We start from the raw sequence: 14,284 nt of genomic DNA on the forward strand, positions 1-14,284 counted from the left end.
CCCCTTACGTTTTGGGGGCAAGAAAATGTCCAAACACAAAGACAATGAGAAACACTCGGGGGTCACCACCCCTCCGGGAGCGGCCCCTGGGGTTCGGGTCGCCGGCCGCCTGTGTCACAGGGTTACCCCGACGCACATCCAGGCGCCACGCACAGCAGTCGGTGGGTCGCATTGATGCGATGCGGACAACACGATGTTCGCCGGCGCTTCTACTGTGCAGCCTCCGTTTTGAGGTGTTTCGGTCCATCTGGCTGATTTCCCCGCGTGGCATGATGACGGGCGAAGAAACCCCAGGCGCTGAGGGGCCAAGGCCTGCATCGCCAGGACAGGTACGTCGTCAGTGGCCCTGTCTCCGTGCCGCTCGGGGACTCGATGACCCGACGCCGGGGTGCCCTGGGGGCTCAGACAGGTGGCGTCGCGACTCCTCACCTGTCCCTGGAGGATCTGAGCTGGTGCTCGGCCGACCTCTCGTGCCTTCTGCGTGACTGGTGAGGCGCGTGTCCTGTCCTACGATCTGGGGCTGGGAGGCAGCCTCGTGGCCGGGCAGCGGGTACCACACACCCAAGTGCCCAGTTTGGAAGCCAGTGACCCGGAACCGCAGGAGGGTCCCCAAGGGCGGCAGAGGCTTCTCCTGGGTCTTGCCCCCGAGGTCTCCTGGGCCTGGAATGCTCTCCAGGCCTCACCCCCTCCGCTCCCGGCAGATCCCGTGTCTGCTGCGCGCCAGGACGGTGGTGCAATGCCAGCGCCCCGCTGCCCATCGCTAGCTCAGCCCCCCAGGAGCGGGATGGCGGGGCTCCTCCGGGGAGAGAGGGAGGCAGCTCGCGGGGCTCCTCCCCACCGCCCCGTCGGTCAGGCGCCGATCGTCCTGCTGGCCTGTGTCTGGACATCTCCGGTCTCCGGAGTCGCCCTTGCTGCTCGGCCTGTGACAACGTCCTCACTTTCCCTCGGTTATGACCTTCTGCGCCCCGACCCCTGAACCTGCACCCTCGCCGCCCTCACCTGCTGCTGCGGTTCCCTGGCCCACAGCGGAGGGTCTGGCCACCCCCCAGGAGCCAGCGCACCCCCCGCAGCCGTGCCCCCCGACACCTCGCTGCCTCGCACTTGAGACCAGTGTTGGGTGCTCCTTAGAATCCTTTTCATCACAGAAGGAAAAGGGTGATGTTTCCAACCTGGAAACTAAGAAGGAAAAGCACCTTTTGGTGTCGTGGGTGTGATTGCACGTGGCTATGTGCACACCCCACACAAGGCTGCTGGACGAGCTCTTGTTTGTGTCTCTGTCCCACTAGGGCAGCTGTGCCTGCTGGACGGTGGATGGTGGATGGTAGCCAGGGGGCAGTGGCCAGTGGCCGGGGGGTGGTGGACGGTGGAGTTGGACGGTGGCAGCGGGGCCGGGCGCTGACGGAAGACCTCAGAGGAGCAGCCCCTCCAGGCCGCAGGAAGGGGCAGGTGCAGAGCGGGTTTCCTACGACAGACAGTGATGTTTGAGGCCCGCGGGCAGGACTTGGCCACCTGAGGAGGAGGGACGGTGACCCTGGGGGCCTCCGCCCGCCCAACCACACCCACACCTGCCACTGGCCCCTGCCAGCCTTCCTGGGCACGGCCCTCCGCACCTGCTCCTCCCGCATCAGCGCCTCCAGACTCCCTCCTCGCTGCTCGTTTCCTTCCTGGGCCACTGACGCGTCTCCCAGGCCTGTCTGTCCCCTGGACTGTGGGCTCTGACCACGGAGACGTCACCGGCTTGCAGGTAAATACTTTCACCTTCGGTCCGGAATGGCCACCTGGCCACAGGTGCACCTGCCTTCCGTACGTGGCGTCTTCTGTATGGCCTGAGGTGGGGACAGGCAGGGGTTAGGGACAGCCAAGGCCATGCCAGCCCACGCCTCGCCCAACCAAGGCTCCGAGGAGGGCCCCCCGCACCCAGCCAGAGGGCCGCCAAGCGCAGTCACCCAGTGAGCCTGAGAATGACGGTAAGAAGGTGACCTGTCCCTTTAATTTCTTCCCCGGCAAAGCCTCCAGACTACAAAAACAACATTTTAATTTAAATTCCGATTCCACATTCATTCACGGAGCAACTCTGAGCAGGGATTTCATTAAAGGCTTTAATAGATTTTATAGGACTTGTCACATCCGGAAAGGTGATGGAGCAAATGCATTTTCTCTGCCTCCAGAATTTCAACAACGGCTCAGAAAACAAATTTACCGTGAAAATGCAGAGCAGTCCAGCCTTGTACAGACAAGGAGAAGTGACCTCACTGCAGGTGAGCAGAGCCCCGACGGGCCTCCCGCTCTGCCGCCCACACCGGGGCCACTGCCACCAAGGAAACCCAAGGACAGGCCGGCCCAGGTGTCGAGCCTCGGACGGCCCACGCGCCGCTCCCTGCAGGCCCCGCCGCCTCACCTGGAGCTGGAAGGTGTGCTGGGCGGGCTGCCCTCCCCGCCGGTGGCCCTCTTGGTTTGGGGCACAGCCTGACCTTGGACCTGGCGCCGTCCCCTTTCCTGTAGGTGCAGGCCCTCAGACACCGGTGAGGGACAGAGGCAGAGACACAGGCAGAGGGACAGGCAGCTGCCTGTTCAGCTCCGCCACACCAGGGGTCGGTTCGCAGGCAGGGTGGCCAACACACGGTCTTAGAACGGAGTCCTGGAAGCCCCCGCTTCTGGCAAACCCGGGGGTCGGGCACGGGGTCGGGCGCGCAGCGGATGAGCCCTTCAGCCCTTCCACCCTGACTTGCTGGGGCCCCGTGGCTTCCCCGGACCCGACTGCTGCGCGTGAAGCCCATCAGCCCTGCATCCTCCCCCCCACCTGGGGCCACTGGCATCTCTGTGGGTCCTGGACCCCCCTGCCAGGCACCCCAGGAGGCACGTCCCACCAGGTCTCCCTGCCTCCCCTTGACCTAGCCACGGACGGGGGGCACCCTGCACACGCCCTGCTCGCTGCTGTCCCCAGGGACTCCACAGCCCACCTCTCCCCGGGCGGCCTGTGGACCCCAACCCCACTGGCCTCTCCCAGGTGGGCACGGACAGGTCGCCACAGGTACCCCACCTGCTGGGCACTGAGTTTCTAATGGTCAAGGCAAGTGGGGGCGCCTGGGGGCTCAGTCAGGTGAGCAACTGACTCTTGGTCGTCGGCTCAGGCCTTGATCTCAGGGCGTGGGGTTGAGCCCGGCATCCGACTCTGTGCTTGTACGGAGTCGGCTTGAGAGTCTCTCCCTCCCCCTCCACTCCTCCCCCCACATTCTTTCTCTCTCTCTCTAAAATAAAATCTTTCTAAAAAAATCAAGTGTTTAGGAAACTATCAGAGCAAAGCACCAAAAATAATTGTTTTAAGAATTTGGCTTTTTTTAAAAGACTGTGTGTGTGTATTTACGGGGGGGGGGGGGACAGAAGGAGAGAGAGTCGCAGCAGACTGTGGGGGGCTCCATCCCGTGACCCCGAGGTCACGACCTGAGATGAAACTGTGGCTCAGATGCTAACCTGATGGAGCCACCCAGGCGCCCCGGGCTCTTTTTTTCTTCTGAAAGTGTGCAAAAAGTCATCCTGAGGACAATTATTAATGCTTTGGACTTTGTTACACCAATTTATACTTTAATATTGTTTTAATGTGGGATCCCTGGGTGGCGCAGCGGTTTGGCGCCTGCCTTTGGCCCGGGGCACGATCCTGGAGACCCGGGATCGAATCCCACATCAGGCTTCCGGTGCATGGAGCCTGCTTCTCCCTCTGCCTGTGTCTCTGCCTCTCTCTCTCTCTCTCTCTCTCTCTACGTGACTATTATAAATAAATAAATAAATAAATAAATAAATAAATAAATAAATAAATAAATAAATAATCTTTAAAAAAAAATATTGTTTTAATGTTGAATTTTATGTCAAGAAACAACTTTCTGGCAAGGGCTTGACCCTGCTGAGTGGATGGGTGGACGAGCGTGCACATGCTGCACCTGCGGGCCCGCGGGCCATCCTCGGGGGGATGCTGGGTCCTGCACACACCGCGGCCTCCCTCACACTGTCCCCCTCCGCAGACCCTGCTCGAGCACAGCCCGGCGTCACCGTCCCACGGCCCCAGGGACTGCCAGGGGCTGGAAAGGGAGACCAGCGCGTGTCCAATCACCCACACAGACCCTTCCCCGCGACCCTCAGAGCCTCCCAACCCTCACCCCGGGGCACCCTGGAGGCCCTGCCCACGGGCCCTGGGGGTTCCTCAACCGGCCCCTCCCCAGGTCAGGCGCTGGACAGCCCAGCATGCAGCCTGCCCCTCCTCGCGGGCCCAGCGCCCGCTGCACCTGCCATGCCCCCCCCCCTCGCTGCTGCCAGAGGACTCGCAGGACCCTGGACCGGGCTGTTGGGCCTCAGCCATGGGCCTCAGCCCTGTAGGGCCCGAGGGTGGACCCCACTCTACTCCAGGTGGGCCCTCTGCCGGCCAGGAGTCCCCACACTCAGCTCTCCTGTTGCCCAGCTGGAGCGCGACAGGTGTCACCTGCCTGGGCCCTCACTGACCCGGATCTCTAACTTGGATCTCACACCAAATTAAATCCTAGAAGGACCAAAGATGCAGACGTTTAAATACAACCCTAGAGGTACTAGAACACAGCACAGGGAGAATATTGTGAGCTCACAAAGCCCAAATCATACAGAATTAATCACTTCAGGTAGTCAACGCATTTCTGCAGGGCCAAACTGCCTTAAGCAAAGATGAAAGTCAAATGACTAAGGAAGAAAACTATTTGCAAGTATTTAGGGCTAAAGCCTCACTATGCAAAAAAGCTGTACAAATCAATAAGACAAAGTCCAAGAACCCCAGGTGAAGGATTAAATAATTTAGAGGGACGTCCCAGGGGCTCAGGGGTGGTGCATCTGCCTTCGGCTCAGGGCGTGACCCTGGGGTCCCGGGATCAAGTCCCACGTCAGGCTCCCTGCATGGAGCCTGCTTCTCCCTCTGCCTGTGTCTCTGCCTCTCTCTTTGCCTCTCTCATGAATAAATAAATTAAATCTTTTTTAAATTACTTATTTATTTATTTATTTATTTATTTATTTATTTATTTATAGAACAAGGAGAAATTATAATTTTTAAACATATAAAAAGTTGTTCAACTTGACTCAGGAGGAGAAATGCAACCACGCACCCTCCTCCTCAACCCCTAGGTCGGCTGGGGGGGTCCCGGGCCAGCTCGGGGGGCAGCCTGACAACAGATCTTTCAAAGTGGGAACTGCACCCGGGTGCCCAGCACGTCCAGGAGCCACCGTGAGACGTCAAGGTCAGAAAGAGCCTGGATGTGCAGCCACGATGGTCGCAGCACACGGGCCCCGGGACAGAGGCCCCTCCCTTGTGCCTTTTTCTTTTTGAGTCATCTGCATGTACGACCTATTGGCCCCTCCAAAAAGGAAAAAAAAAAAGTGTTAAAATATTTATGTTTATGTCTTTTGATTCCCCATCCTGTAACTGATCCTGAGGCTCTGAGCTGGGGCATGGGGGCAGGCACCCCCGAGTCGGGAGGGCTGGCTCTGCAGGAGCCCCCCAGGATGCCAGCCTCCCCAAGGGCCTGACAGGAGCTCCCAGTGCCCCACAGATGGGTCCCTCCCTGGGAGCTCCTGGCAGCTCCAGGTGGGCAAACGTGAGAAGGCTCTGCTACCTGGCAGGTGACAGACACAGGCTGGGGGGCCAGGACCCTGCTAACCCCAGGGTGCGGTTCTGCATGTCCGGGGCTCTGGGAGGGCCCACGAGGGCGTGCTGGACCCGAATGCATCTGTGTGTCTGTCATGCTTCAGGTAAAAATAAAGAAACAGGGCGCCTGGGGGGCTCAGGTGGGAGAGCTTCTGCCTTCGGCTCAGGTCATCATCTCAGGGTCCTGGGATTGAGTCCCTGGTCGGGCTGCCTGCTCCACACGCACCCTGCTTCTCCCTCCCTGCCGCTCCCCCTGCTTGCACTCTGTCTCTCCATCTGTCTCTCACTGTCTGTCTCAAATAAATCAGTAAAATCTTTTTTGGAAACAAGGAAGGAAGGAAGGAAGGAAGGAAGGAAGGAAGGAAGGAAGGAGGAAGGGAGGGATGGAGGGACGGAGGGAGGAAGGAAGGAAGGAAGGAAGGAAGGAAGGAAGCCAGACCTTCTCGGCAGTGGGACGGGGCACTGAGGTCACTACAGTCTCCAGATGCCCTTGAGCCAAGTGTTGGGGTTCCCGACAAAGACCAATGACCCAGGAAGAACTGTGGGCTGACACCCGTGGGGGCTCTGTAGGAAAACACAGAGCTCAGGCTGGGGGGCCAAGGGCAGGATGTGAGAGGATGTGACTCCCACCGGGCACCCCCACCTCCGGGCTGGGCTGGTGAGCCCCAACCCCAGCCCCAATGCTCCAGCCCCAGCACCCAGCCCCAGCCACCAGCACCCAGTCCCCAGCCCCAGCATCCAGCATCCAGACCCAGCACCCAGCCCCTGTCCCCCGTCCCACACCCAGGACCCAGTCCCCAGCCCCAGCATCCAGCACCCAGTCCCCAGCCCCCAGTCCCAGCCCCAGCACCCAGCGTCCAGCCCCAGCACCCAGCATGCAGCCCCCAGTCCCCAGCACCCAGCTACCCAGTCCCCAGCCCCACCGCCTTCCCCACCCAGAGGCCTCTGAACAGCGATGTGCACAGACGCCCCCCGGGGCCACTCTGAAGCCTGCTCCTGAGCCTAGAGCCGACACCGCAGGGTGCCTGTACCGCAGCCAGCACGTCCACACCGCGGAGGACCCTGCACCTCCTACTGTGCGCAGCGGGGTGTGTCCACCCGGAGAGTCCACTCGGCACCTCAGCCGCACCGTCCAGGCCTCGGGTCCCAGGGCTCCTCCCCTTGTGATCCGCCCGCCCTGGGGCTGTTGTGCCCAAGATTGCGAATCCGAGAAACCACCGAGGAGCCGACACCGATGCAAACACACGAGGGTTTATTTACAAGTTCAAGCTTGGGTCCAAGTGCACCCGACACAGCGGAGCGGGGACTTGGACCCCGAGGTGGGTTTCAGCTGAGTTTTAAGGGCTGGTCTAGGGGACCTCCAGGAGGGGGGGAGGAATTTCTCAAGTTCTGTTCTCATTCTACTATGGGGCTTTCTAGGGCCTTAGGCTGCAAGCTGTTTTCTTCCTGTAACTGAAGCAAAGTTCAGCTCTTACCCAGGGGCCTGGGATGGCTGGACTTGTGCTAACTCTGAACTTAAGGTGGAATGGCCTCAATTCTCTCGGCCTCCACATTTCCCCCTCTCAGAGGAACCTAAGGAAGGACCCAATCGTGGGTCCAGGTTGCTCTCAGAGTGAGCCGAGGGAATGATTATACCAGGATTCGAAACAACCTTGTTGCTGTTCTTGCTCCCGTTTACGTCCCAGGGAAGAACACCCTACGTTTAAGGCAGCACGTAACCCCCCCACCCTGTGTTGTAAGAAGACTAAGTCTAATCCCCTTCTATTTTGAAGGACAACCCCAGACTAGGGAGTCTTGGAAGTGGGAAATAAGTGAGAACGGCACAGTCTTAGCTTTAGGGGATTGTCCTTGTCTGGTTGGCTTTTCCATTCTGGAACAAAGTCCTTGAGAACGGCGTGTGGGTCAGTGGGCCGGACGTGGGTGTAGTGGACCCAGGGAGTAATCCCGTTGACCTTGAGAGCGGTGGGCGTGGTCAGGATGACGATGTACGGTCCCTGCCAGCGAGGTTGAAGTGTCTGGTGTTGGTATCTCTGCACATACACCCAGTCACCCGGCCGATATCGATGGAGCCCGGGGGTGGCCCAGTCTCGTAGAGGGCCCTCAGCTTAGGCCACACCTGCTCATGGGTTCGTTGTAACATTTGGAGGGAGAAAAGGAGTTGGTGATCATCAAACTCAGCAAGCACCTCAGGTGTTTTTTTTTTTTTTTAAGATTTTATTTATTTATTCATCAGAGACACAGAGAGAGAGAGAGAGGCAGAGACACAGGCAGAGGGAGAAGCAGGCTCCACACAGGGAGCCTGATGCGGGACTCGATCCTAGAACTCCAGGATCACGCCCTGGGCCCAAGGCAGACACTCAACCCCTGAGCCACCCGGGCATCCACACACCTCCCCATTACTGGGGATAATAGGTGGAGGAAAACCAACCATGATCTCATAGGGAGTCAGTCCCATCTCATGTGGGGAGTTCCTCACCCTATATAGAGCGAAGGGGAGGAGAGTCACCGGGTCCCCCAGCCTCCAGGGCTGATTTAGTTAAGGTCTCCTTTAATGTTCTGTCCATCCTCTACCTGTCCTGAGCTCTGGGGCCTCTATGCACAACGTCATTTCCAATCTGCCCCAAGTACTAGGGCCACTCCCAGTGTTACCTTAGAGACGAATCCTGGGCCGTCGTCTGATCTGATCTTAGCAGGAAAACCACACCTCGGTGAGATGTCTTCCAGCAGTTTCTTGGTCGCCGTCTGTGCTGTTTCAGGTTTGGTGGGAAATGCCTCTGTCCATTCTGAAAAAGTATCTACAAACACTAGTAAATACCTGCATCCGTATTTTCCAGGTTTCACCTCAGTGAAGTCCTCTTCCCAGTAGGCTCCTGGGCGGTCCCCCCGGAGCCGGGTTAGATCCATGGGCGGTGGCATTAGATAACCGGCATGCGTGGCAGCTCCCCACAATCCGCTCCATCTTTGCTCGAGTCTTTAATAGTGATCTTTGTGTGTCGTATGAGGTCTTCCGTCTTCCTTGTTCCCATACGAGTCCCCCGGTGCATTCTGGACAGGCCTCGCCGTCCTAGTTCCTCTGGCAGGATGATGCTGGAGTCTGCGGCCCTCCCCCAGCCACGCAAGCACTGGGTCACAGGCAAGCGTTTGATCCAGTGTAAGTGAGCATCAGTATAGTTGGGGGTGTCGGGCAGGGTCGGTGCCCCCGGATCGAGCAGTGTGGTTGCTAAGACCTGGGTCACCGTAAGGGCCGCCTCCTTTGCTTCTAAATCGGCTCGCTGGTTTCCCCTGACTACTGGGGTGTCTGCTCTCTGGTGCCCCGACAGTGGATGACGGCTAGGGCCTTGGGCAGCCAGAGAGCCTGCAGGAGTTCAAGGATCTCTGTTTTGTTCTTTTTTTTTTTTTTTTCTGTTTTGTTCTTAACAGTCTTTGCCTCTGCTGTCAGCAGCCCCCTCTCTCCCTCGGCCCCTCCCCGCCGACCCCTCGGCGGTTCAGGGCATGACCCGGGGTCCCAGGATCTAGTCCCACGTCAGGCTCCCTCCCTGTAAAGGGCTCCGTGGACGTGAGCGGTGGCGAGGGCGGACCTGCTGTCGGTGTAGAGGTTTATTCGTTCACCTTCCCCCATGGTCAGCGCCTTGGCCCGTGCGGTCAGTTCTGCCCGTGGAGCCGATGCTCCAGCTGCCAGTGGCCCCGCCCAGACGGTCTCCGTCTCCATGGTTACAGCTGCCCCCGTGTACCTGACTCCTTCTCGACAAAACTGCTGCCGCCCCTGTACCAGGTGGCGCCCGCGTCCAGCAGTGGCTTGTCCTGGAGACCAGCTCTGATTCCGTGCACCTGTGCCAAAATTTGACAGTCATGCAGAGGGGGATCCCAGTCTGGGTTAGGGAGTAGCGTTGCCGGATTTAGCATTGTTGGTGGCTTAAATAAAATTCTGGTGGGGTTCAGCAGCAGGCTCTGATAATGGGTCAGGCGGGCACTGCTGATCCAGCGGTCCGGGGGCTGTTTGAGTTCCCCTTCAATAGCGTGTGGGGTGGTAACATGCAGTTCCTGCCCCATGACCAGCTTGCCTGCGTCCTTGGCCATCGTGGCCACCACAGCAATAATCTTTAAGCATGGGGGCCATCCAGCAGCCACCGTGTCCAGCTTTTTGGAGAGATCGGCTTCCGGGGACCTAAGTACTGGGCAAGGACCCCTTTTGCCTCCCCGTCTTTCTACAGGTAGAAGGACTTGGCTAGATAGGGCAACCCGAGAGCTGGGCGGACAGCAAGGTCAATAAACGCTCTGTTCATGACCTCTGTCCATTCAAAATTTTGCTGGTGCCTGGTGGCCTCATAGAGGGGTCTGGCCATCTCAGCAAAACCTGGAATCCATAAGCGACAGAACCCTGCTGACTCCTGGAATTCACGTACCTGGCGGACAGTTTGCGGCTGTGGGATCCTTAAGATGGTTTCCTTCCGTGCATCCGTCAACATCTGTGTCCATCCTTTAATTCGTACCCAAGGCAGCTCACCTCTGCTCTGCAGGTCTGGGCTTTTTTAGCCGAGGCCCAGTACCTTAGGGCCGCCATGGCCTGGAGCAAGGCCCTGGTGCCTCGCAGGCATGTGGCCTGGTCCTCCGCTGCCAACAGGGGATCATCTACATATTGGAATAAGGTTAAATGAGGGTGCTCAGAGCGGAACTCACCCAAGTCTTCGTGTAAGGCCTCATCAAAGACGGTCGGTGAATTTTTGAATCCTTGTGGTGGTCGAGTCCAGGTGAGCGGCTGTTGATGCCTTTCTCGGGGTCCGTCCGTTCAAAGGCGAAGAGGTCTTGGCTCTTGGGTGCTAAAGGCAGGCTGAAAAGGGCGTCTTTTAAATCTAATACCGTATACCAGGTTTTGTCTGGAGGCAGGGTGGAGAGGGGGGTGTATGGGTTTGGGACCGTAGGGTGCATATTCTCTACTCGCCGGCTGACTTCCCTCAAGTCCCGGACCGGCCTGTGATCGTTAGAGTGCGGTTTCCGCACCGGCGGCAAGGGAGTGAGTGTCCCGTGTCCATCGGCAAGGCCTCAATATGCCCGAGGCCAGTGGTGGCCGTATGTGGGGTGTGATTCCCGTACGCGCTACAGGAGGCATGGGGGATTGGGGGATTGGCGGACCCCGACAGGGTCTGCCCCCGGCCTTAGTTCTATGTATATGGCCGGTCGGTGCCGGGCCAGCCCGACTCCCCCGGTTTCTGCCCACGCCTGGGGAAATTCCCGCAGCCAACGGTCAATGTCAGTCATTGGGGCTGAGGGCGTTTGGTGGAGACGATATTCTTCTGAGTCTTCTAAACTCAGGACAAGCACCTGAATCGGGTACCCCTCCTTGTTTAGGATTTTTTTCCCCTTTGGGGTGGAAGCAAATTTGTGCCCCTATCTTGGTGAGCAAATCCCGACCTAACAACGGGTAGGGACACCCAGGGATGACCATGAAGGAGTAGGATACCGGCCCGTGCCGAGGTCCCCAGTTCTCCGGGGAGTCCGTGAGTACTGTTTGGGGCCCGCGGCCCCTTGCACCGTGAAGTCTCGTTTGCCAATTTCCCTTGGGGTTGTAATAAAACCGAGTGTTGTGCCCCAGTGTCCACTAGGAATTTAACGGGTTGCTCCTCCACTCTGAGAGTTACCCTGGGCTCAGGGAGGGGTGCTGAACCCCGACTCCCCTGGTTGTCCAGGTCCTCCACCTCCAAGATCTCGGCAGGGGCCTTAGGTCTTTTGTTAGGGCAGCTTTTCACCCAGTGGCCCTCTTCTTTGCAATAAGCACATTGGTTTTTGTTCAGCTTAAGGCACTCCCGACGGGGACCAGGGCCATCCTCCTTACCTGTCCCTGAGGCCAGCTTCTTGAGGTGCCTCCGTCTTTCCCGTGGGTCGTCCACGGTTGTGGCCAGCAGGATCTTGGCCAGGTTTCACATCTGCCGGTCACTTAGTTTGGTTTGCTGCTCTTCCGGGCTTTATTATTATTATAGACTCGTTCTGCCACTATCACTAAGCCCTGCAAGCTCTTCTCTCCCAGTCTCTCTACTCTTTGCAATTTCCTTTTAATGTCCGGAGCGGCCTGGTTAACACAAGCCATGATAATTGCGGCCTTTGTTTCCGGGGCTTCTGGGTTCCTAGGGGGGCACTGCCTAAAAGCCTCCATGACTCTAAGAAGGCTGCTGGACTCTCGTCCTTACCCTGTCTCACATCATAGACCTCTGCCAGATTGGTCGGCTTGCACTGCAGCCTGGAGACCTGCCCCTAGAGTCTGGCGGTGGACCCGGAGTCTCTCCTTACCTTCAGTAGTAATCCCAGGTGGGGCGGGAAAAGGGGAAGGATGAGGCCTAGGTTTGGAGCCAGCTGTCTGTCCCCTCCCAGGACAGACTTCCGGGCTTCCACCTGAATTCGTTCTCTCTCCTCGGTGGTGAAGAGAACCTGCAAGAGCTGTTGGCAGTCCTCCCAAGTAGGCTGGTGGGTAAAGAGAACAGGATCCAAAAGCCCGATTAGATTTCTCGGATTATCAGAGAACTTTGCATTTTGGGTTTCCCAATTATATAAATCACTGGTGGAGAAAGGCCAATATAACATTAGCTGTCCGCCAGTCTTGTCCTGGGGGGCGGGCCATGGCGCAGAGGGGAAGGGCGGTGGAGTCGGCCTGCCCCGCATGCATTCGGAGGTGGGGCTGCCTGGTGGGTCTGACCGCATGTCCCTGCCACCGGCCCCCGCATAGGGATTCCCTCATGGGGGGGGGGCCCTTCTGCAGCCCCCGTGCCTCCAATGGGGGGGGCGGAAGGGGGAGGGTTGCCCAGTAGGGTGGCAGGAGAATCAGGTTCTCCAGGGAGGAATCCTGCAAGACCGGATAAAGGGGCGCTTGGGGTGTAGAGTCTGTCTCCTTCTCAGCTTCCTGCAGGGCTAGAATCTCGGTGGGTCCTGCTTTGGGGGGTAAAAATGGTTTTAGCCAAGGAGGGGGATTCTTGATCATGTCCTGCCAGATCAGGATGCAGGGAACCTGGTCAGAGTGGCCATGCGGTTTGTCCCTGGAGATCACGACCTTAACCTGTAAGATAGTAGGTAAGTGGAAAGTTCCTTCTCGGGGCCATCCCACGCCAAAGGTTGGCCATTCTGATATGCAATAAATTTGGAATCTCTCTCTCCGTATGTCTGTGCTCAGAATACAAGCTCTTTCCCTAACATCCGAGAAGTGGGAGAGCATAAGAGACAGGGGGGTGGTTTCTGTCTCCCCCACTATGTCCCCAATCCACACCAAGACACAGACAGTAAAGATGATTAACAAGGACCCAGCAACACAGACCAATGCACAAACAGTTAACAGGGACATAGTAACACAGACCAATGTTCCAGTGCCACCGCAGAGACAAAACAGAAAGTAACCCGAAGGGCTGGCAGCCGGTCCTCCTTATAGACGAGGACCCCTGTCCCCCTTACACGTGAGGACCCCGTCCCCCTTACAGACGAGGACCCCTGTCCCCCTTACACATGAGGACCCCCGTCCCCCTCACACATGAGGACCCCGTCCCCCTTACAGACAAGGACCCCTGTCCCCCTTACACATGAGGACCCCTGTCCCCCTTACACATGAGGACCCCGTCCCCCTTATAGACGAGGACTTTGTCCTCCTTACAGATGAGGACCCCCATCCCCCTTACACATGAGGACCCCATCCCCCTTACACATGAGGACCCCCGTCCCCCTTACACATGAGGACCCTGTCCCCCTTACAGACGAGGACCCTGTCTTCCAGGCGGGGGCAAGGGACGTCTCTTCAAGACCTCCAGTCGACGGCCCGCCAGCGCGTCTGCCTAAGCCAATGTCGACCCCATACAGATTGTACTTTTTCCTACAGGTAAAAGTACAGTGTAGAGCTCTCAGAGAATATGCACAGGATAAGGTGGAAAAGTTGAGTGCACTCACCACACGTGCAACCCTCCAGATGGGGTCCTGGAGGTCTCTCGGATCCTGGACGAGCCCCCAAATGTTGTGCCCAAGATTACGTATCCGAGAAACCACCGAAGAGCCGACACCGATGCAAACACACGAGGGATGATTTACAAGCTCGAGCCTGGGTCCACGTGTACCCGACACGGCGGAGCGGGCACTTGGACCCCGAGGTGGGTTTCAGCTGAGTTTTAAGGGCTAGTCTAGGGGACCTCCAGGAGGGGGGGAGGAATTCCTCAAGTTCTGTTTACATTCTGATATGGGGCCTTCAAGGGCATTGGGCTCTGTTCTCACTCTGATATGGGGCTTTCTAGGGCGTTAAGCTGTAAGCTGGTTTTTTTTTTTTTTTTTTTCTGTAACTGAAATAAAGTTCAGCTCTTACCCAGGGGCCTGGGATGGCTGGACTGTGCTAACGCTGAACTTAAGGTGGAGTGGCCTCAATTCTCTCGGCTCACACCAACGTGAGCACTCGCAGGCCCGCGTGGGGAGCCAGGACGCCCGGGGCCACGCTTCCTGTGGTCTGCGGACAACCTGAGGAGGTGTCCATGATCCAGGCCAGCAGTGTTGGTGCACAGTCCCTGGGACCCCCACCCCCGCTGGGGGGACTGTGCCAGCATCACCCTCAGAAGCAGGCAAATGAGCGGCTCCGCTGCCACCTCGATCTCGGCCCCAGGAGGGGGGACTCCC

At 58.1% G+C, this 14,284-nt stretch overlaps 1 protein-coding gene and 1 long non-coding RNA gene across 2 annotated transcripts; one reads left to right on the plus strand and one right to left on the minus strand.

The window, feature by feature from the left end:
* The first annotated feature begins 372 nt into the window (after positions 1-372).
* On the plus strand, positions 373-3,783 carry LOC112932189 (uncharacterized). The gene is made up of 4 exons (XM_026015051.2): positions 373-488; positions 1,287-1,446; positions 1,853-2,411; positions 2,503-3,783. The coding sequence occupies exons 1-4, from the start codon at positions 373-375 to the stop codon at positions 3,060-3,062; spliced, it is 1,395 nt and encodes a 464-aa protein (XP_025870836.2). The 3' UTR covers positions 3,063-3,783.
* Positions 3,784-6,886: 3,103 nt separating this feature from the next.
* LOC112932260 (uncharacterized) lies at positions 6,887-13,034 on the minus strand. Its single transcript, XR_003237446.2, has 3 exons — positions 10,060-13,034; positions 8,306-9,484; positions 6,887-7,772 (listed from the first exon to the last, which is right to left on the minus strand). It is a non-coding gene; the product is annotated as an uncharacterized lncRNA (long non-coding RNA).
* Between the last annotated feature and the right edge of the window lie 1,250 nt (positions 13,035-14,284).

This window comes from Vulpes vulpes, chromosome 14 (genome assembly GCF_048418805.1).
Source record: "Vulpes vulpes isolate BD-2025 chromosome 14, VulVul3, whole genome shotgun sequence".
Classification (NCBI taxonomy): domain Eukaryota; kingdom Metazoa; phylum Chordata; class Mammalia; order Carnivora; family Canidae; genus Vulpes; species Vulpes vulpes.

Bases quoted from the DNA above. Each gene is read 5' to 3' on its own strand.
- LOC112932189 (XM_026015051.2), top strand. From the start codon at position 373: ATGACCCGACGCCGGGGTGCCCTGGGGGCTCAGACAGGTGGCGTCGCG. The intron at 489-1,286 runs GTGAGGCGCGTG...CTGTCCCACTAG, and splicing joins TCGTGCCTTCTGCGTGACTG to GGCAGCTGTGCCTGCTGGAC. The intron at 1,447-1,852 runs GTGCAGAGCGGG...GGCAGGGGTTAG, and splicing joins CAGGCCGCAGGAAGGGGCAG to GGACAGCCAAGGCCATGCCA.